General features: G+C 31.9%; 2 protein-coding genes across 2 annotated transcripts; both read right to left on the bottom strand.

Annotated features, from left to right (window-relative positions):
- Positions 1 to 3,961: 3,961 nt before the first annotated feature.
- On the bottom strand, positions 3,962 to 7,403 carry LOC132746812 (uncharacterized). The gene is made up of 2 exons (XM_060736070.1): positions 7,174 to 7,403; positions 3,962 to 5,076 (listed from the first exon to the last, which is right to left on the bottom strand). Exons 1-2 carry the CDS (start codon positions 7,337 to 7,339, stop codon positions 4,130 to 4,132), a joined length of 1,113 nt encoding a protein of 370 aa, XP_060592053.1. The 5' UTR covers positions 7,340 to 7,403; the 3' UTR covers positions 3,962 to 4,129.
- Positions 7,404 to 9,019: 1,616 nt separating this feature from the next.
- LOC132746802 (uncharacterized) lies at positions 9,020 to 11,640 on the bottom strand. The gene is made up of 2 exons (XM_060736058.1): positions 11,371 to 11,640; positions 9,020 to 9,976 (listed from the first exon to the last, which is right to left on the bottom strand). Exons 1-2 carry the CDS (start codon positions 11,519 to 11,521, stop codon positions 9,033 to 9,035), a joined length of 1,095 nt encoding a protein of 364 aa, XP_060592041.1. The 5' UTR covers positions 11,522 to 11,640; the 3' UTR covers positions 9,020 to 9,032.
- Positions 11,641 to 24,778: the final 13,138 nt, after the last annotated feature.

The raw sequence follows: 24,778 nt of genomic DNA, 5'->3' as shown, positions 1-24,778 counted from the left end.
CTTACATCACATATGATTAATTACATGATATTCGTACATTATGACCAGTATATCGACTTACCATTTGAAATTCTATTAAATTCTTTTAATTGGAGCCATAAAGCATGCCTCCAGATGAGCCAAAGTATGTCAATAAAATCATACTTGAGAAAAATGAATTTTTTTTTTTGAAAAAGTAAGCAGATTTATTTGCTTTTTGTAATAAATCACATTGATTTTTGACGGATGCATATTGTGTATTTGACTAAAAGCTCATCCATGTGAAAGGTAAAATATTCTCTCCGATAAAACTGGTTTTCGTAAGTTTAGCAGGCACGAGTTTTTCGTGCTTACACTGTAAAGGTTGCGCATCTCAAGTGTAAAATTTGACGTGGTAACATCGCTTTTTAAACTTCAACACAGCTGGTTTCAACTGTTCAACATTTTGTATGTAAGTATTTCATGTTATTTTAATTAATTTTGCTTCTATAGAATGTGTATTTGAATTTAGTTTGGCAGAGATGTTAGAAATGCATTTCACAGTGTATCTGTAACTTACGCAACATTTCTTTGGTATATACATGTATATCAGATGTTTTATGTTTAAGAACTATCACTGATATTTTGCCATTGAGTCAGGAAAGATTGCTTATTGCATGCAAGATTTTATATCATGAGCCAGCTCCGTTTTCAATATAATCATTCTAATTGAAAAAATGACCGAAAATTAAAAAGCGTTACAACGTTTTTTATTCATCGGGCTAGGAATAACGCAAAAATAAGATTATCAATTTATTTCTGGTTATATTTCTTATTCATTTTTGCAAACCGTTATTTTCTTTAAGGGCCCCAGCTTGTAAATATTTTAAAAAAACTCATATTTTTACGTTTCTTCAGTTTCTTAAATGCATTTCGGAAGGGCATATAACTTTCAAAGTAATAAGGCTCAGTAGCTATCGCCTACCACTTTTCTATTTTTTTTTATTCTGTTGTCAAGGTGAATTATTTGATTAAAAAACAAAGATATACTAAGAACGTTTCATACTTATTCACATAATTATATCTATGGTGGACATATCACTATGACGTCACATTTCCTCGGTTATTACCCTCTTTCTTTTAAATTATTTTCTTTCCCAAGAGGTCTTTTCTTTTTCTTGAAATTGTCTAGCAACATATTTGTTATTGAATTAAGCAATACATAATATGAATAAGGCCAAATGATAATTCAATAACAAAAATTTTAAACTTTTACGTCATACACACACAAATCGAATATAAAAGATAACAAATTTTGATGAAACAGGATTCGAACCTACGACCCGGTTTGCAGTGTATTTGGTCTGTTTAAAGGCACAAGTGTTCCATGTTTTGTGGGTACTGATCTGTGTAACTGCATTGTATCAATCGACATGTTATAACGTATATGTATCGTTTATGAAGGTAAGGCGGGAGAAACGATTGCTTTTATTTTTCAAATCGTTTAAATGTCCGCATCGTAAGCCAACAAAAAAACAAACAAATTAACAAAAAAAAAAGTTGAAGGATGGTTTTAGTTATTATTAGTATCCTAAAAATCATGATACCGCAGCAGTATCTTTATGCTCACATTTTCCTAGTTAACCGTTTGTGTTCGTCGGTTATCTTTTATATTTGTGTTATTGGGCGTGCGCACTTTAACCGTTAGAGGGGGCCTGTGACCGTGCGGTCGGCCATTTGACTGTCTATAAATTTGCCTGTGTTTTATTTGGACAGGGTTGCAAAATGTCAACTTGCCGGCCTACGCCTTTAATTGGCTTGTAAAAAGTTGAATAAGCAGTGTTTGATACGTGTAGATCTGTACATATCGCTTTATTGCCACGTTGTCTTTGCACATATCTCTTTCACCCGGCTTTGTTGAAACAGACATTTAAGTCCCCTTGTCCTACCGACCTAAATCTTAGCTCAGGCTCTTTTATGGATTGTATATTTATATTAGCAATATTAGCAATATTTGCTTTGATTCCAATCTCATTTTTTGGAAAAATTTAATTTTGTTTTAAAACTTTATTTTATTTCATTAAACAGTGTACTTCTCTCGTTTTTTATTGGTTTTCAGTGATGCATATTTCAGTGAAATTCAGTTCAAACGCGTATCCAATAAACATTTCTTCATTTCGACGCAGGATTTATGAAAATTATTAACAAATAAATACATATGTTCTTATGAAAATCATGGCATCAACCGTATCGTATCAATCTTTCGATTTCGCTTTCACAAATACGTGCATTCAATATAAACAAATCATTTGTGACGAATTGCATTTCTTGAAATATTAAGTGGCCCTCAACATGCAAAATAAAATGAGCATTTCGGAATTTGATATCAAGAAATATTTCATTGTTAAGAGATTTAATGGGAGCAATTTGACCCAATTTTTTTCTTTAGCTTTGTTATTGTTTTACTCTTGTACAATGCCATGCCGATTTACATTCTGAATGGTTAACCTCCTTGCAACAAGCCCAATCATATTTCTTATTATCATAGTTTACAGCACTATGCCTTGCTATGAAGCTATCCATGGATTTAGCTCGGAGGCTCCTTTCGTATTTTTCTCATTACAATTTTTATTTTATTTCATATTTGTTTTAACCAAAATCTACAATAAAGTCACGGCCTTATTCCAACCACGTTGTGTAATTGACCATTTCTAAACAGTAACATTTTCTCCTGGGAAATAAAACCACCACTGTAGGATGCCCACGGCCGAACCATTAACCTTTTAATATACGTATTCTAAACATATACATGCACAATCTATTTAATGTAAAGATAAACTACAATAGAATGACGTTATTAAAGTAATCAAATTTCAAAGATCTAAATCAATGCTTTTTTGGGACATAATTTGCGTTGTAAAGGATGAGAATTATTTAATCTGATTTTTAGCGGTTGAAGTTATAGTTTGTTAAATGATATTGTTCTATTTATCAAATTTTACGGTACATTAATTTCACCATAATGACATAACATGAGTTAAAGGTAGTATTAAATCTTCCTAAGTGTTTCTTCTCTCTTAATTTGACGTTTGAAATGACTCTTTTATAAAAAAGAGTACCAAAGAAAGTTGAAATAGAAATGTATTGTATTTGTGATAATTATTCAGTTCTGTATCGCCATAGTTACAGAGACTCCACTGAACTCTTTTGACATGATAAGACTGGAAATAATATTTGGAGATTAATTTTCCATTCTGAACACGCTTAACAATATATCCCCTATCAAATAGTTAAAGGAATCAAGTGCATTATTATTACTATATAATAACTATACAAATATTGACAAGTGAGCCATTTAATATGATTTGATATTCAACGGCAGATGACATATTGACCGAGGCGATAGTCGAGGTCGGTCAATAAGACACTCTGCAGGTGAATATCACACCATATCCAATGGTAACTAGTCAAGACTTGTTTTATTATATGAAAAGGTTATGAATTAAAATATATATATATATATATATATATATATATATATATATATATATATATATATATATATATATATATATATATATATATATATATATATATATATATATATATATATATATATATACTTTTACAACTATTTCCTTTTTCGTTGTAACGCGGGAAAAACACGCACGTGCTGCGCATACAAAAGCATATAATAATATACAATATATGCACAGAAAATGAAACAAACGAATACATTGTTTATGTATTTTATCAACGATCAATATAAAAGGCTAAGGCCGAAGGTCGCTTTAATTAAAGTAATTAGCATGGAGCACATAAGGTCTTCCTTTATTAGTAAAGCTGGAAAGTCGCCAAATGACCTTTACAGTGTTTGGTGCGACTTAAAACCTAACCAAATAATTTAATTATTAACTTTTACGTACTACGACACACATGTATATAGCCAGTTTATAAGTAAAACAAGTAAACACGAAATTACAGAACTTCCTGTTTCAAAATTAAAAAGAAAAAATAGAAGTCTATGTTCTCAAGTTTATAAGCTGGTATTTTACATGTGTTTGCTTGTCGACATAAACATTCATTCATGCTAACAATATTTCAAAAGTTAACAAAAGCATTAATTTGATGCATTTCCAGTATTTGCAAAGATATAAATTTCTTTAGACGATCAAAACATTTCCAAATGTTCACCAACTAAATTTGATATTTCAGTCCTAAATAGGAAGTTTAAAACTGTCTCGTAAATTGTCCTTTTCACATGTGTAAACGTAAATGCAAATTTATTTATGCCACGCCTTTTTTGGAGAACGACACACCCTCTCCTCTCTAAGAACGAAAGATACATAAAATCATTGCATAAATTAAAAAATGAGTCCAGATCAAAATGAAAATATTTCGAATTCGGGACAAAAACTGAATCTTGGTGAATTTCAGGAAGTATGCTTTTGAAGTATATAGGAAAACTGCTTGTTGTTTTATTGTATCTGAATTGTGGCATGTAATATTTCTCTTTATTATATTTCATAAATTGACTTATCAAAAAATGTGGACCATTAGAGTCTTCGATTTCAAGCATTGGCTGATATAATGGTATATCATCAATGATTTGTTTTAAAAACGGATGTTTTGCTCTACAAAGTATCAAGTCATTATTTAGCAAGTAAAGTTTTTTAAAACCAAGAGAGGCCCTTTCAAACGGTAAAGGTGTAAAGATACATGAGTATTTAAAAGTCAACTTTTGAATAGGCCGTAACCATTTGACAGACATATCTGCATAAACACCACCAAACTCATAAAGAACGACATAACGAAGAAATTGGCATAGGTCTTTAAATTTCATCCGTAAGGTCAAAGTGCCTAGCAAAGATGGATACCGCTCGATAATTAACTTCCAGGCTGATTGCTCTGTCCATAAGAAATATTTCCAGTCGGGATTATCCTTTAGGAAACTTTTGATGTTTGTAGCATAGGTATGCGGTATGTAATTCCCTTTGTATGTCTGGTGAAGTATATGAGGAATTCGGGGCTCAAACTCCGAACCGGTTGGAAAGTCCTCGTGCAGGTCTGGTTCAAATGGTGGATACTCTTCTGTGTTGACCAAATCCGGAACTAAAACTGCAATTTCAAATATAACCAGCTCAAAGTTCTGCATATGATATACATGTATATATGAAGAAGTTTCGATATGGACTTTTGAAACTTATTTTTGTTTGATTAATATAGATAGTTACATTTCCTTTTCAATTTTGTTCTATGTATAATACATTTCAATGCTCCCTTTTCAAATGTAACTTCTAATAAGAGAGTCGAATAATTTAAAAGGTCAGAACGTTGCAAAGGCTGAACTGTGCTCTGGTAAATTCAATGCGGATCCGAATGAATTAAGCTCTGAAATTTTCTTGATTACAAAAAGGTTGGTATATGTTGATCAAATTTGCTCAACACCACTGAGTTGAATCGCACATGCGCATAATAGAACATACGTCTAGCGAGACTTTGTTTGTGAGCATGATTGCAAGTCAATACACGGTAAACAATACAGCTATTTCGATATCAATGTCTTTATATAAATCTAATTTATACGCAATGTTAAAAGCTAGTTCATATTGATGATACACTCATTTAATAAACCTTGTTTTTCACAGTGTGCGATAGCTAGACATTTAGCAGAGCGTGTAACGATTGCTATTGGCTTCTGTGGAGTAAGTCTCTCCAAGGGGTCATGAATTTAAAATCATTTTTTGATCTGACGATGTTAAAAGACTAAAGAAAGTATTGTCTTTTCATTTGCAACTGAAAGATGTAGTATTACACAATAAATACATAGTTTGGGGCCCTATCTGTTGAAAATGTCTAAGCGTTAAATCGTAAACATATACACGCACAGTGCGTTAACTAGAGTGCAGGTATAAGTTAGCCCAGAAAAAATGAGCCAATTCATGTGCATGCTCAGGAGTGCAGTTAACTAATACTTGCACTCTAGTTAATGAACTGTATACGATTTAACTCTGAGACATTTTCAACAGAAAGGTCCCCAAACAATGATACAATTTATTTCTTAATTGTGTCTTCTTTGTGTTTGGTTGTTAAAATCGCCTTTTGAGATTAGATAAGACCCTATGAGTTTTTAAAACGTATAGTGTAATGCAAAGCAGGTTTTAAATTTCATTATGGTTTGACCACCGTAATGGGTACTATACGGAACTTAAGAATTGACTACACTACAAAGGTCAGTTATTATTTGTCTTAAAAGACACCTGTATGTAAAATGTACGTACGGTTTACGAGTTATGGATACTTTTCTTAGTAAAAGGGCTCTTTTTAAGAAATAGGGAAACTTTAAATAATCTATAGTATTTTCCTAAAGAAAAAATGTTTTCCTATTGATCATTATTTAGAACAACAAATGAGCCGCGTCACGACAAAACCAACATAATGGGTTTGCGATCAGCATGGATCCAGAAAAGTTTCTTTACTTGTCATAGGGTCTGTAAGCGAACAGCATGGATCCTGATCAGACTGCGCCGATGCGCACACTGGTCTGGATCCATGCTGGTCGCAAACCCATTATGTTGGTTTTGTCGTGACGCGGCTCAAGTAACATTCATGTTACAAAAGTCTGAAGCATAATATTCTTTCTTTTCAAAATGTTTAAAATTGTTACCTTACCCCATGCATTTTGAACACATGTTTGACCATTTTTCTGCTTAGAGAGCCTTAGAGAGAAAATACTATTACTTGTGCTTTACTGAAATTTAACCAATTGAAGGGCTCTTTTTAAAAAAAATCAAATTTTCTTTGAAGTATACTGGTCGAATTTAAAAAAAAATTTTTACAGTGAAGTTTTTATTTTTATAGGCTAAAATATCAGGTACTTAATTCATAACTGGATCTTGCATTATTAAGCTAATATATACCGATATAATAATTATATGATTAAATTTAAACTCTTTTTTTAAACGGATCTGAATGATAAAGAAATAATGCAAAAAGGAATAACAAAAAAAAAAAAAAGTTGACACTACAGGGTTTGAACTTACGACCCTCATGTTCAATCTATTTGACAGAATTTGTAGCCCACTTAAATACTCTTCAAAGCAGAGTTAATGCATCAGGGTGGTCATACCTTAACTCAAAAGCTACACGCCACAAAAGTCTACATAATAAGAAAACTTTATACCACTGTTACAAAAAAATAAAATAAGATTTTACCTTGTCCTTGGTTATCCTGAAGTACATTTAAATTAATTATTAAACAAACGCACACAAATCCAAACGCAGTTATTGCTAGAGAGTTCCTCCGTAGAATAAAATTACAAAATCTAGGAATTAAACTTCCTAATGAACCTTTATACCGCTTCACTCCTTTATATCTCATTCCCTTTTTAATACAAAATCCGACAAATCCAAATATCGTTAAAAATGACAGGTTATATTTTTCTCAAAAGTAACTGCTGTTGGGTTTGATGCTGTTGTTGTTGTTGTTCCTGTTGTTGTTGTATTTGTTGTTGTTGTTGTTTGTTTGACGAAGAAATGGTGACATACGATATCAAATACTTCAATATATCACAATGCACACCAAATAGTTATGATAGTTTCGCATGAATTCCTATATAATACAGTGTTCCGTAATCGTTTCACAACTCGAGAATTACTGTAATAGTTATACACTAAAAAACTATACGCTGGAATTATTTTAAATAACACGTTTAGGATATTTGCAAAAAATTGGTCTTAAAAGTCCATTGAGCAGAGAAAATGCTATATTTAAAAAAGAAAAAAAAAGAAAAGATTTTGTTTTCTTTAGGTGCCCGGTTACAATTTCCAAAACGTTTCAAAATTTGTGTTTCTTTTGGTGTTTTGCAAATAAGTAAACTTAAGCGATTTAGTATTTTGTATTAAGACAAAAATACCACTTTTGATACCTTTATCATAAATAAATACAAATTCAAAGCTTCCTTCTTCAGGTGATGTGCAACTCGCGTTCTAAATCCATTAAATTACAGCATAACACATGTTTGCCTTTTCTTTAGAATGAAAACAGTACATTTGAATAATTAATTTTCTGAGATATTATATGCCTTAAAGGGACTCCACTGAGTTTTTTTATATGACAAGACTCGGAATAATTTATCGAGGTTAATGTTCCATTTGTTGTAAGTGTTGATCAATAATTTGTGTTCAAAATTTTAGATCATTCGCTCACTCTGTGTAGAATGATTGTCCTAATTGTGAACAATGCCCCAAAATTGAAAAGAGTTGTCACTCAAATCGGGTTAAAATAGCTCTAGCACAAAAATACGATGTTTGGTTTATTCTGAGTATATTTATTATGTATCTTTTGACATTTTTTTCTGTTCTTAAGTGTTCCAGTTGATCTGAAATTCAAATTTAATGTTTTAAAGCTTTTGGATCTTTAGTGGAGTTCCTTTAATGCAAGTTATAATTTTCGGAACATATCATAATTCATTGTAGATATAGAGGTTAAAATGTGAGCTTAACCTCGCACAAATATTAAGTACTCAGACTTAAATTTACACGAATGACGTAATTGAGAACATGTATTGGTATTGACTTAAACTATTTGAAAACCATAAAATAGATGATTGTACTCCATACAGGTTTAGGCCTGAATGTAGAAATATTTTGGTTTTTATACCCTGGGTTTTGAATGTCGATAAATCACCATTTTATGCGTTTCCCCTTGAAATTTTTAAAGTGAATCCACATTGGACAAAAATAATTTCAAACACTAAAAAGGTAAAAAATCAAGATTCAAGTATTTACATATTATTTGCGATTTATGACTGCATGTGAATTTTATCAGATTTCTAATGCGTGCTAACGCAGTAAGGACTTTCTTTTGCATATTTTGACCTGTTTTTAAATAACGTGGATGGATTGTAAATAGCTTTCTTTGTTTACTTGACGGTATTTAACTTTGTTATACATTTTCAAAAGTGCCAAGAAAATTAATTTGAATCACGCATGCAGCTTTAACAAATTTCCAATATATTGCTGCTCATTGTAGTATGAGAGGAGAAAATATAACAACGTAACAGTTTAATCAATCAATATATTTCCAAACGATCTCCAACTAAATTTGATATTTCAGTCCTAAACAGGAAGTTTAAAACTGACTCGTAGATTGGCCTTTTCCCGCGTGTATACGTAAAAGCAAATTTATTTATGCCACGCCTTTTCTGGAGAACGACACACCCTCTCCTTTCTAAGAACGAAAGGTTCATAAAGTCATTGCATAAATTAAAAAGATAGTCTAGCTCAAAAGAAAAATAATTTGAATTCGGGACAAAAACGTAATCTTCGTGAATTTCCGGAAGTTTGCTTGCATGTAAATAAGAATTGATTTTCGTATTATTGTACATGGAATATGGCACGTAATACTTCAGTTTATTATATTTCATGAATTGACTTGTCAAAAAATGTGGACCTATAACGTCATCTTTTTCAATCATTGGTTGAAACAATGGTATATCAAGAATAATCTGTTTTAAAAAGGGATGCTTTGCTCGACAAAAGAATTGATTATAGTTCAGTAAGTAGGGTCGTTTATTAACTAGAGACACTCCTTCGAACGGTAAAGGTGCAAAGATACATGCGTATTTAAGAGTCAACTTTTGAATAGGCCGTAACCATTTTACAGACATATCTGCATAAACACCACCAAACTCATAAAGCACTACATAACGTAGTATTTCACACAGGTCTTTAAATTTCATTTGTAATTTCAAAGTTCCTAGCAAAGATGGATACCGCTCGATAATAAACTTCCAGGCTGATTGCTCTGTCCATAAGAAATATTTCCATTCGGGATTATCCTTTAGGAAACTTTTGATGTTTGTAGCATAGGTATGTGGTATGTAATTCCCTTTGTATGTCTGGTGAAGTATATGAGGAATTCGAGGCTCCAACTCCGAACCGATTGGAAAGTCCTCGTGCACTTCCGGTTCAAATGGTGGATACTCTTCTGTGTTGACCAAATCCGGAACTAAAACTGCAATATCAAATATAACAAGCTCAAAGTTCTGCATTTGATTTACATTTACTTGTACATATAAACAAGTTTCGGTAAGTTTTTATTTTTTTGGAAACGTATTTTTATTTGATAAGTAAATACTTGCATTTCAATTACAATTTTGTAAATAATATACATAACAATTTTCTTTTTTAACTTAACTATATACGTACTATGAATTAAGTCGAGTAATTCTAAAAGCATGTTTTCAAATTAAAGTGTGTTAAGTATGATAAATTCGATCAGGTTTACTGCCAATTTTTTAATTGTATCGTTTATTTGTTGAAAAATATGATTGTTGGTTACATTCAAGGGTGAATGTCTTAAAAACATCGAAACGTCTTGTCAATACATTGTAAACAGGACATCAATTTAGGTAAACTAGCTCTTTGTACAATTTAAACACAATGTCAACAACAAGTTCAATGCGATGATTAATGTATTTTCTAAACCTACATTTTATAGTTTGTTGTATTTTAAGAATTTGGCAGACAACGGTGTAAATTGTTTATTTTTCTTCATCTCATCATTGTATATACATGATAAAACATAACATTTCTAAATAAATTGTTTTAAACAAAATATATTAAATAGATGCAATGTCCCTTCATAACAAAATATAAGAGATGGTCATAAGAAAGAAAATAAAAATAGAGATTTATATCTGAACTAAACATGGTGTTAAAATACTGTACAAGAAAGACATAGAAAGATCTAGTTAAACGTCGATCAAAATATTTTATGAAAAAAATCCACGCCAGATAAATTTCCTACGTTTAATTCCGACCTTGGACAGTATTGCTTTGTTTTTACGAAGTCAAATTTTCAGGACATAATATAAACCTCACTGATTCCCTAGTTTTTTGGCAATAACGCACTGCCTTTCCAACGGTTTCGTCAATTTAGAAAATAGCATCTGACAATGATAAGAGATATGTATAATAAATATAATAACTTCTTTTACTTTTCACAATTTAAAACCGAACTGAAAATACAAGATATTAATTCCTTTTATAAACGATGTACTGCACGTAAACGTCGTGAAATAAATGAAAGTTATGTCCATATATTCCCGCTGATGCTACGATAATTATGTGCCGGCGGATCACATTAAAATAAACATAAGCATTTTCGTGTTCTTTGTGACATCTCCACCGGATATTTCGAAATACCCAGGATCAAGCATTGGCTTCGCTGAATGAAAATGTCATGATTTTGTGCATTTTTTTTATTTCAGGGAAAGGTTATATTTTTCTTTTTGAATGTGTGTTAGTTAATACATAATTTTATATTTAATTTTATTATCATTCACACAAGATAACATAATAACATTTGATGCCCCTTTTACAAAAAAGCTAGAAAGCAAGTTTTACCTCGTCCTTTGTCTTCTTGAAGAACGTATAAATTAATGATGAAACAGGCACAAAAGAATCCAAACGCAACTTTTGTCTGAGTATTCCTCCGCATGATAAGTTTATAATTTCTAAGAGTCAAATTTCCCAATAAAGTTTTATCCCTCTTCATTTCTTAATATTGCTTTTTGTTTTGAAAAACAAACAAACCAAAAAAAATAAAATCAAAAAAGTGTAAAGGTTATACAATGTCCTTTTTGAAACATAAACAACATACCAAAAAAAATTTTTTTTTGATATAATGAAGTCTTATCAGCCCTCTTATACCTTACTGCGCACCGATGTTCAAAGATCAAAGATTCATAGGCGCGATGGGTAGTTTCGATATGAATTCCCGGAGTAATTCAGTCTAGTCATCCATTTTGCAGCAAAAGCAAACCCTTGAATAACTCTTACAGATCAAATATTTGAACAAATATCTGTATCCTTGAAATACTCAAACCGTTGCACGTCCGTGAAAAATAGTTGCAGTCTTTACAATTGCTCCTACTGTACACGACCAAACAAAAAAATAGAATTTTAAATTTAAATATAAAATATAGATATGGTTAGATGGCATAATAAAAATACCAAAATAATGATATTACGTTTAACCCTGAACTGCACTTAGGTGTCGAATTATTTTGCATTTATTTATAAATGGAACTAAAGCATGACTGTACATTTTGACATTTGAATTAATTATCTAAGCATCGTATGATATTAATTGTACTTGATTAATATTTAAGTTCATGCCTCATTTAACCATGATTATAGTTATCTAATCTTCAATTCTAAAAGGGTTAGCATATGTAACAGCAAATATGTCTCTCCACAATGAAATTATTATTGAGCAGCAAAAAATATTTAAAAGAGATGCGATCAGCATTCAACCCTGTCAAAGCCATAGTTTACTTAAAACTTTAGACCTTGTGAGTGTCAAATAACATTTTAATGAACGAGTTTTACGTAATACCGTCGCTATGCGCGTGCTTTGGTTTACTGATTATGTTAAAGTTAACATTTTAATATAAACAATTTTGCGCAATTTTGGAGGCTTTAGAATTTATAATTATTATAAGTTAACTAGCTGTACTGTGTATAAGAATAATTGTAAGTGTAAACGATATCGCCTTGAAAGAACTTCACAGCGGTGAAAAGTTTTAAAACATTAAATTTTAAATTGATACATACATCAAGTGAAACAATTAACATTGAAAAAAGTGCAAAAGGATAGTAATAAGTATACTCAGATTTATTTAGAATCGATAGTTAGAGTAGTTCTTAGTCTTACTTGAGTGAACAGCGTTGAAATACTTTACATTTTGATGTCAATTTTCACTATAAAAAATATTCCGGAATAGGAAGTGTGAGGGAATGATTGCAAACTTGAAATTGAAAATTTGCAAACAAGTTACTCGTTCAGACTTAAATCAAATAAATCGACTACCCGATGTCGTTTGTTTTATATTTTCAATTAGGAAAGTAAGTTTACTTACGAGGATTAATAAAAAAGTTCTTGGTCCGATGTACTTCCGGTAGTCAGCGGACCAAACTAACGGTCTTACTTTATAATATAATTGCCCTCTACATCATTGCACTATGCCCATCCTGTGCTCCAACTTGTTTAACCATTCAAAATAAAACTCTCTATTTTTGTCCTCAAAAAAACTCATTGACCGCCTCCATGACACCTTTATTGCTTCCAAAACGTCTACCATGAAGCTTGGTTTTCAGTTTAGGAAACAGGAAGAAGGCAGAGGGGACCAAGTCCTGATAATATGGGGGACGGGGCAGTATTTCAAAGCCGCAGCCAATTACAGCTGCCATCACAACTTGGGATGTGTGAGCAGGCGCATTGTCGTGCAGGAGCAGAACGAACGCATTGAGTCAGTTTGCGCCTCTTTTTACGCGCGATTTCTTGACACAGAAACCTCATTCCGTCTGCAAAGTACGTATCGTTTATGGTACGACCTTGCCAAAATAGTCAATCATGATTATCCCCTTACTATCTCCAAAATATTGAAGCCATCATCTTCTATGCTGATGGCACCCTTTTGAATTTCTTCGGAGTGGGTGAGCCAAGGTGCTTCCACTGCATGCTCTGGTTTTTGGTTTCTGGATCGAATTGATGGACCTATGTTTCATCCTGAGTTACGATCCTGTAGATAAGATCAGGTTCAGCCTCGTAGCGGGACAAAAGATAATCTTGAAATGTCAAGCCTGAACCGTTTCTGGTCGTCAGTCAACTGTCTGGGGACCCATCTAGCGGAAACCTTTGACATGCCATAGGCATCAGTCAGAACTGCCTGAACTGAACCAAAGCTTAAACTCACTTCCCTAGCAATGTTTCGCAGCTCTCACCTTCTGTCGCACATGACCACATTGTGCACAGCTTCGGCAGATTCATAGTTGGTGGCCTCTTTTGGCCGCCCAGGCTGCTCATCATCTCCAATGCTCTCTCGGTCCCTTTTAAATTCAGCAGCCCATTTTTAGTCCCCTACCGGTTTACCGGAGGGGACTTTAGGTTTACCCTCCGTCCGTCTGTCCGTCCGTCTGTCCGTCCGTCTGTCCGTCCGTCAGTCCGTCCGTCCACAAAACTGGATCCCGCGATAACACAAAAAGTACTGAAAATATTTTAATGAAACTTGGTATATGGATAGATGGCAGTATGGAGATTATGCACGTCTTTTTCTTTTCTTCCTATGTTGAAAATTCTGGTTGCTATGGCAACAAATAGACTGAAAATATGGCAAATTTTACACATAACCTGGATCCCGCGATAATGCAAAAAGTACTGAATTTTTTTTTATGAAACTTGATATATGGATGGATGGCAGTATGGAGATTATGCACGTCTTTTTCTTTTTTTCCTATGCTGAAAATTCTGGTTGCTATGGCAACAAATAGACTGAAAATATGGCAGATTTTACACATAACCTGGATCCAGTGATAACGCAAAAAGTATTGAAAATATTTTTATGAAACTTGACATATGGGTAGATGGCAGTATGGAAATTATGCACATCCTTTTCTTATCTTCCTGTGTTGAAAATTCTGGTTGCTATGGCAACAAATAGCCTGAATTTCAAGATTTCTGATTCTAGTTTTTAAGTTTTTTCACTATAAGTTCTTTACTTCTTAAGGTATTTTCTTCAAACTTTAAAAATAAGTTGCTAGTCATCAACCACATCATATGTGACAAAGTTTACAACTCTAGCACAAAATTTATCAGAATTACCTCCCTTGAACTTAAAATTTTCATGAAAAAAACATTGTTTTCTTCTTCTTTTTTTCTGAACGTGTCTACTTCAAACTTCATATAAATGTTTCTTATTATCACTCAACATTTGTGAGTGTTCAATACTCTAGCAAGACTATTTCCAGAATTATGCCCCTTTTGAACTTAGACTTTTTTTTGAGAAATTGGTAATTTTTACTCCAACTTCTTCAATCATGATAGAATATTCTTCAAACTCCCACATCATTATAATATGACAAGGTTTATAAATCTAGCATCCATATTTCCAGAATTATCTCCTCCTTAAACTTTTAATTTTTCCTATTTGTTCTTTTAACTTTCATTTACTTCAATTTCAAAATAAATATTCAATATTCATACCTTCATTACTAATTGTTCTTTGTTACACTCACATCATGTATGACATCGTTATCTCCTTTTTTTTTAAATTTTGCTTTTAAAATGTTATATTTTGATAACAGGGATGTTTAAAAAATAACTTTAGAGTGTCCTTCAGTCCGTCTGTCTGTCTGTTCACTGTGATCACTTTTAAAGAACTTTTTCAACAAATTCACTTAAAATAGAAACATAAGTGAATGGCCAATGGCCCTTCAGAATGTTGCTTGGGCTCTTACCGGTAGGGGACTTATGGATTGCTTGCAATACTATGATAATTGCTTGTTCAAAGTGCTATAGGAAGGCGACTCCTTCCCAAGTGTATTCATGAAGACTTCGGGGGACATCCCTTTCTTACAGAACTACTTAATGAAGTCTCTGATTTCAACATTTTCCATTTGGCCTAAATGACACATCCCTCTTCTGATCAAAGTGTGCTGTATGTTACTTAATCTGAAGATTTATCGAAAATGAACAACCCGTAAAGTATAATGATTGACTTCACATTGGATAAAACAAAAACAAAATGTGTCAAAGAATCAGCAAAATGTTTAATTTAAGCCGTCCTGTTGAACTACACGATAACGGATGTAAAAAGGTTAAGACTTGTTTTCTCTTTCAAAATCTCGCCTCTCAAGGGAAACAAAGCCAGGTTTAAGACTTAGAGAAACATAGAGACAGATAGTTTTTTTCCCTTTTCATTTGTCGGGAGAGTAGGTCAAAAAGTTAAGGAATTTGATCGACTATTTTCAAATTTCAACCTTCTTGTTGGTCGGCAGAGTAGGTAGTCCGAAACATTCACATGTTTGCCTCCTTATTAGATGAAAATATAAGACTATCGAATGAGATTGCAAGAAAAACAAGTATTTTTAATATTATGCAATTATTGACTAGTGTGCCATTGAATATGATGTGTTGTTCACTGGCAGATGAGATATCGATCGAGGCGTTATTAACATTCTACGATATAAGGTCATTGAGTATGAGTCTCAATCTGTTTTCCAATTCAGCCAGTGCATATGATTTGACTACTGTTTGGACCAATGAGCTATAATTAGATCATATAATAAAGTACATTGCATCGCGAATTTGAATATATTTGTTTCAATAGCGGACTAGCTATACTTAAGACACCTGGCGGCTACAGATTCTACCCATGCAACCAGTGGAAACCAAGAACCGCCGGAAGAGCTGTGAAGTCTCTGACCATTTGTGCCGCTGATCAGGTCAACACTGTTCGCTATGCAGTCAGTATGTTCAGTCCCTCAATTATTCCAGCCGTAGTGGTGATTAAAAGTCAGTAAGTTGACTACTCCGGCATAGTTTTTCCTTGCGATGAATTGATGAGTTTTGCACCTTTTTCGTCATGTTCAAACTTAGACATAACAATGTAAACTTGTAAATTCAGGAGCCATGGAGGTGCTCATGGTCATTGTATACGCAGCCTAGGACAAGAACTCCTCTGTGGTTTTACTGTCAAGTTATTAATGGCGTCCGCGCCGAAGCGCGACGCCCTATATGGAATGAAATCAGATTTTGTGAAAGCACAATTGCAACTTCTCGCGCCTTTTCGTCGGTCATTATAACCGATCATTCTGATACGAGGGTGTTTGATTATCAAAAATGAAATGTCGCGATATGTACAATGAATAGCGAACTGGAGAATTTCGCAATGCAAACATATTCCAATGAAATTATCTCATACGTCAATTAATCGCGCTCTTAGGTTTTTTAATCAATCATTTTGTAGTACACAATGGGTTATCATGTATGTTATTGCTGTACGTACCTATACATAGAATGGTGATCTTAACATTGTGAAAGTTCGAAAATCTGTTTATAGAAGTAGTTTTAGTTTAACGAAACGGTCATTCGTGTCGCGCTATGGTAATAAATAACGGACCGGAGAATATTGCAAGAAATGAAATGCAAACATATTCAAACAATTAATTGCACTCTTTATAAATCTATAGAAAACATTTAAGTGGGCCATTTTTACGAAATGCTATATAATAGTATAATCATTTTGAAATTGTCTTTTCCGTGGGTTCTTTCCGGTTGTCTTTTTATGGCACTTTTATGACAATTTTACAGTGAATATTTAAATAGTCCTAGTTATTAACTTTAAATGTCGCTTTTATTTTGACGTTGTGCGACCGTTAACATGTCTAGCACTTGTATACTATAAAACCTATCCGCTGTTCAAGTCTCTTAAGCTAAAATCGACAGTGATTCTTCAGTTTTTTGTTTGAAGGCAATTTTATGGTAGTTTAAGTTGAATGTTGGTTTGCCTAATATTGTACGTGACATTTTAACTATGCATTTTTAACATGTGTTGTTATGGGTTTATTTATATGAATGTAAACACCCTGATGGGACAGACGAGAAATTCATTGAAATATTAGATTGACCTCCCAGTAAATCAATTAACAGACTGCTCATTTTGACTACTAGTTTGTATGTTCCAAAGAAAATACCACATGAACTTGAAATTCTATCAAATAACCAATATTAATGATAATATCCAACAATCTCCCCTATATAGTATAAATAAACTTATACCATACAGGGGGTATGTATTTTGGATATTATAGACCTGAATATTTTGGATATTATCCTTAATATTGATAGAATTTCAAGTTCATGTGGGAAAAAAATTAATATTCTAATCTCTAGCATGCCTACCAAAGTTCATGATGAACAATGTCTTTCGTCATCCCATTCATAAATCATATACAATTCTGGTAAAAACCAATTTATCATTGAGTAGTTGATAAAGATATCTGGTCATCAGATGTCTACTAGTTCATCTTCACTTGCTTGGACGCCCTTTGATGGCATGCATCGATACTTTTCTTGTTAGCCTCTTGAATGACAGGGGGACAAGCGCTTTAAATGGCAGTACAGACTACAGTCTACAAGACTGCCATTGCAAGAATATCTGAACATGTAATCTTAGATAACTGCATGTAAGGAGCTTGTTATCTCAGATTACTGTATACCAAAGGATCTTATTATCTCGGGTAAATGTACACCAAACGATATTTTTATCTTAGATAACTGTATATCTGAGGATCACATTATCTCAGATAACTATATATCTAAGGCGCTTATTATCTCAGATAACTGTAAATTAAAGGAGCTTATTACCTCATTAACTTTATATCAAAGGAGCTTATTATCTCAGATAATTGTATATCTAAAGAGGTTATAATCTTAGATAACTGTATATCTTAAAAGATTATTATGTCAGATAACTGTATTTCTTAGGTTATTATCTCATATAACTGTATATCAAAGGAGATCATTATCTTAGATACTGTATATCTAAGGAGGTACAACAATGTAATTATCCCTCAGATATCTGTATATCTAAAGAGGTTATTATCTCATATAACTGTTAATCTAAGGAGGTTATTATATAGATAACTATACAGTTAATTCCACTTATAGCGAACACTGTTATAGCGAACTTCCGGTTATAGGGAACAATTTATTTTGGCCCGAATTTTGCCCTTCTTTATCAAATATAAAAATATATGGTTATAGCGAACACGGTTATAAGGAATTATCGCTTATAAGGAACTCATTTTTAGTCCCAATTTAGTTTAAAGTACAGAAAATTAAACTTTTATAACGAACTCCAAAATATTGGCTATCCGTAAATATATCCCGCATTTTCAACTTTCGTTTTCATTGGCGCGGAGTAAAACTCGGCCGAATGTACCGTTTATTTTTGTATGTACTTCAATACATCTATTAAAATGAATTTGTATAGTTTTCTATTTAGGATATTCTTAGCATGAGCTCTTTTCACCAAGATAAAACGGTTATTTATTTCTTTTCTTCAATAGTTTTGCTCGAGTATAATAATCATGATAATTTATAATCGGTTTTCAATATAACCACGCATGCTTGCAAGCATGACCGATTGCAAACTGCAAAGTACGCTTGATTTAAATGAAAAGAAATCTATATCTTACATTAGTGAAAGTCACCCTAAAATTATAATAGAAGGTATTCAATATAAAAGGAAGGAAAAATCGAAAAATCCTGTTTATTCTCAATCAAGGAAAGAAAACGAAAAGAGTTTAGAAACAAAATATTATATTTTATGAGAAATTGAGATAGGGCGTAAAACTAAAACTGAAATAGCAATGATTTTCAAATTCCAAAAAAAGCACTCTCTCGGGTATTTTGTCTAAAAGAGGAATAAATGACTAATATTTCTGAATCAAATGCTCTTCAAAATGGCGGTCAATGGTAAACAATCAGTTCGTTATATATAAATCTGTTTGCTATAAAAACTCCTGATACAAGGAACTAATTCGCTATATGCTAACAAAGAACTCTGTATATAAAGAACAGATTTTGAATGTCCCAATGAGTTCGTTATAAGTTGAGTTTACTGTAATACCTAAAGAGGTTTTTATCTCAGATAACTGTATATCAAAGGATGTTAATAATTCAGATAACTGTATATCTAAGGAGGTTATCATCTCAGATAACTCTTTATCTACGGAGATTATAATCTCAGATAACTGTATATCTAAGGAGGTTATTATCTCAGATAACTGTATATCTAAGGTCATCATCTCAGATAACTCTTTATCTACGGAGATTATTATCTCAGATAACTGTATATCAAAGGATGTTAAAATCTCAGATACCTGTATATCTAAGGAGGTAAATATCTCAGATAACTGTATATCTAAGGAGGTTATTATCTCAGATAACTGTATATCAAAGGAGGTTAAAATCTCAGATCACTGTCTATCTAAGGAAGTTATCATGTCAGATAACTCTTTATCTACGGAGATTATTATCTCAGATAACTGTAATATCTTCAAAGGTTATTGTCTCATTTAACTGTAATACCTAAAGGGGTTTTTATCTCTTAGATAACTGTATATCAAAGGATATTTATATCTCAGATAACAGTATATCTTAGGCGATTCTCATCTCAGATAACTGTATATCTAAGAAGGTTAATATCTCAGATACCTGTATATCTAAGGAGGTAATCATCTCAGATAACTGTATATCTAAGGAGGTTATCATCTCAGATAACTGTATATCTATGGAGGTTAATATCTCAGATAACTGTATATCTAAGGAGGTTATTGTTTCAGATAACTGTATATGTAAGGAGGTTTTTGTTTCAGATAACTGTATATCTATGGAGATTAATATTTCAGATAACTGTATATCTAAGGAGTTTATCATCTCAGATAACTGTATATCTTAGGAGGTTATTGTTTCAGATAACTGTATATCTAAGGAGGTTATTGTTTCAGATAACTGTATATCTAAGGAAGTTATTGTTTCAGATAACTGTATATCTAAGGAGGTTATTGTTTCAGATAACTGTATATCTAAGGAAGTTATTGTTTCAGATAAATGTATATTTCAGGAGGTTAATATCTCAGATAACCGTATATCTAAGGAGATTATTGTTTCAGATAACTGTATATCTTAGGAGGTTAATAACTCAGATAACTGTATATCTAAGGAGGTTATTATCTCATATAGCTGTAATATTTTAAGGGTTTCTTATCTCAGATAACTGTATATCTAAGGAGGTTATTATCTCATATAACTGTAATATTTTAAAGGTTTCATATCTAAGATAACTGTATATCTAAGGAGGTTAATATCTCAGATAACTGTATATTTTAGGAGGTTAATATCTCAGATAACTGTATATCTAAGGAGGTTAATATCTCAGATAACTGTATGTCTTAGGAAGTTAATATATCAGATAACTATATATCTTAGGAGGTTAATATCTCAGATAACTGTATATCTTAGGAGGTTAATATCTCAGATAACTGTATATCTAAGGAGGTTATTGTTTCAGATAACTGTATATCTTAGGAGGTTATTGTTTCAGATAACTGTATATCTTAGGAAGTTATTGTTTCAGATAACTGTATATCTAAGGAGGTTTTTGTTTCAGATAACTGTATATCTAAGAAGGTTATTGTTTCAGATAACTGTATGTCTAAGGAGGTTAATATCTCAGATAACTGTTTATCTAAGGAGATTAATGTCTCAGAAAACTGTATATCTAAGGAGGTTATTCTTTCAGATAACTGTATATCTAAGGAGGTTATTGTTTCAGATAACTGTATATCTAAGGAGGTTAATTAATCTCTCAGATAACTTTAAATCTAAGGAGGTTATTGTTTCAGATATTTGTATGTCTAAGGAGGTTAATATCTCAGATAACTGTATATCTAAGGAGATTAATATCTCAGATAACTGTATATCTTAGGAAGTTATTGTTTCAGATAACTATATATCTAAGGAGGTAATTGTTTCAGATAACTGTATATCTAAGAAGGTTAATATCTCAGATACCTGTATATCTAAGGAGGTTAATATCTCAGATACCTGTATATCTAAGGAGGTTATCATCTCAGATAACTGGTTATCTTAGGAGGTTAATATCTCAGATAACTGTATATCTAAGGAGGTTATTGTTTCAGATAACTGTATATCTTAGGAGGTTAATATCTCAGATAACTGTATATCTAAGGAGGTTATTGTTTCAGATAACTGTATATCTAAGGAAGTTATTGTGTCAGATAACTGTATATCTAAGGAGGTTATTGTTTCAGATAACTGTATATCTAAGGAAGTTATTGTTTCAGATAACTGTATATCTAAGGAGGTTATTGTTTCAGATAACTGTATATGTAAGGAGGTTTTTGTTTCAGATAACTGTATATCTATGGAGGTTAATATTTCAGATAACTGTATATCTAAGGAGGTTATCATCTCAGATAACTGTATATCTAAGGTGGTTATTGTTTCAGATAACTGTATATCTAAGGAGGTTATTGTTTCAGATAACTGTATATCTAAGGAGGTTATTGTGTCAGATAACTGTATATCTAAGGATGTTATTGTTTCAGATAACTGTATATCTAAGGAAGTTATTGTTTCAGATAACTGTATATCTAAGGAGGTTATTGTTTCAGATAACTGTATATCTAAGGAGGTTATTGTTTCAGATAACTGTATATCTAAGGAGGTTATTTTTTCAGATAACTGTATATCTAAGGAGGTTATTGTTTCAGATAACTGTATATCTAAGGAGGTTATTGTTTCAGATAACTGTATATCTAAGGAGGTTAATTAATATCTCAGATAATTTTAAATTTAAGGAGGTTATTGTTTCAGATATTTGTATGTCTAAGGAGGTTAATATCTCAGATAACTGTATATCTAAGGAGATTAATATCTCAGATAACTGTATATCTTAGGAAGTTATTGTTTCAGATAACTGTATATCTAAGGAGGTTATTGTTTCAGATAACTGTATATCTAAGAAGGTTAATATCTCAGATAACTGTATATCTAAGGAGGTTAATATCGCAGATACCTGTATATCTAAGGAGGTTATCATCTCAGATAACTGGTTATCTTAGGAGGTTAATATCTCAGACAACTGTATATCTAAGGAGGTTTTTGTTTCAGATAACTGTATATCTAAGGAGGTTTTTGTTTCAGATAACTGTATATCTTAGGAGGTTAATATCTCAGATAACTGTATATCTAAGGAGGTTATTGTTTCAGATAACTGTATATGTAAGGAGGTTTTTGTTTCAGATAACTGTATATCTATGGAGGTTAATATTTCAGATAACTGTATATCTAAGGAGGTTATCATCTCAGATAACTGTATATCTAAGGAGGTTATTGTTTCAGATAACTGTATATCTAAGGAGGTTATTGTTTCAGATAACTGTATATCTAAGGAAGTTATTGTGTCAGATAACTGTATATCTAAGGAGGCTATTGTTTCAGATAACTGTATATCTAAGGAAGTTATTGTTTCAGATAACTGTATATCTAAGGAGGTTATTGTTTCAGATAACTGTATATCTAAGGAGGTTATTGTTTCAGATAACTGTATATCTAAGGAGGTTAATATCTCAGATAACTGTTTATCTAAGGAGGTTATTGTTTCAGATAACTGTATATCTTGGTAGGTTAATATCTCAGATAACTGTGTATGTAAGGAGGATATTGTTTCAGATAACTGTATATCTTATGAGGTTAATATCTCAGATAACTGTATATCTAAGGAGGTTATTGTTTCAGATAACTGTATATCTAAGGAGGTTTATATCTCAGATAACTGTATATCTAAGGAGGTTATTGTTTCAGATAAATGTATATCTTAGGAAGTTAATATCTCAGATAACTGTATATCTAAGGAGGTTATTGTTTAAGATAACTGTATATCTAAGGAGGTTATTGTTTCAGATAACTGTAGATCTAAGGAAGTTATTGTTTCAGATAACTGTATATCTAAGGAGGTTATTGTTTCAGATAACTGTATATCTAAGGAGGTTATTGTTTCAGATAACTGTATATCTAAGGAAGTTATTGTTTCAGATAACTGTATATCTAAGGAGGTTAATATCTCAGATAACTGTTTATCTAAGGAGGTTATTGTTTCAGATAACTGTATATCTTGGTAGGTTAATATCTCAGATAACTGTGTATGTAAGGAGGATATTGTTTCAGATAACTGTATATCTTATGAGGTTAATATCTCAGATAACTGTATATCTAAGGAGGTTATTGTTTCAGATAACTGTATATCTAAGGAGGTTTATATCTCAGATAACTGTATATCTAAGGAGGTTATTGTTTCAGATAAATGTATATCTTAGGAAGTTAATATCTCAGATAACTGTATATCTAAGGAGGTTATTGTTTTAGATAACTGTATATCTAAGGAGGTTATTGTTTCAGATAACTGTATATCTTAGGAGGTTTATATCTCAGATAACTGTATATCTTAGGAGGTTAATATATCAGATAACTGTATATCTAAGGAAGTTATTGTTTCAGATAACTGTATATCTAAGGAGGTTATTGTTTCAGATAACTGTTTATCTTAGGAGGTTATTGTTTCAGATAACTGTATATCTTAGGAGGTTAATATCTCAGATAACTGTATATCTAAGGAGGTTATTGTTTCAGATAACTGTATATCTAAGGAGGTTATTGTTTCAGATAACTGTTTATCTTAGGAGGTTATTGTTTCAGATAACTGTATATGTAAGGAGGTTATTGTTTCAGGAAAATGTATATCTTATGAGGTTATTGTTTCAGATAACATTATATCTAAGGAGTTAATACCTCAGATATCTGTATATCTAAGGAGGTTATTGTTTCAGATAACTGTATATCTAAGGAGGTTATTGTTTCAGAAAACTGTATACTGTATATCTAAAGAAGTTTTTGTTTTAGATAACATTATATCTAAGGAGGTTATTGTTTCAGTAAACTGTATATCTAAGGAGGTTATCATCTCAGATAACTGTATATCTAAAAAGGTTAATATCTCAGACAACTGTAGATCTAAGGAGGTTATTGTTTCAGATAACTGTATATCTAAGGAAGTTAATATGTCAGATAACTGTATATCTAAGGAGGTTATTGTTTCAGATAACTGTATATCTTAGGAGGTTATTTTTTCAGATAACTGTATATCTAAGGAGGCAATTGTTTCAGATAACTGTATATCTAAGGAGGTAAATATCTCAGATAACTGTATATCTAAGGAGGTTAATATCTCAGATAACTGTATATCTAAGGAGGTTAATATCTCAGATAACTGTATATCTAAGAAGGATATTATCTAAGATAACTGTATATCTAAGGAGGTTAATATCTCAGATAACTGTATATCTACATGATCTAAGGAAGTTATTGTTTCAGATAACTTCA

Source organism: Ruditapes philippinarum, unplaced genomic scaffold, assembly GCF_026571515.1.
Source record: "Ruditapes philippinarum isolate M1 unplaced genomic scaffold, ASM2657151v2 ctg3082_1_1_1_1, whole genome shotgun sequence".
Lineage (NCBI taxonomy): Eukaryota > Metazoa > Mollusca > Bivalvia > Venerida > Veneridae > Ruditapes > Ruditapes philippinarum.
This window is presented reverse-complemented; position numbering and strand designations above follow the sequence as displayed.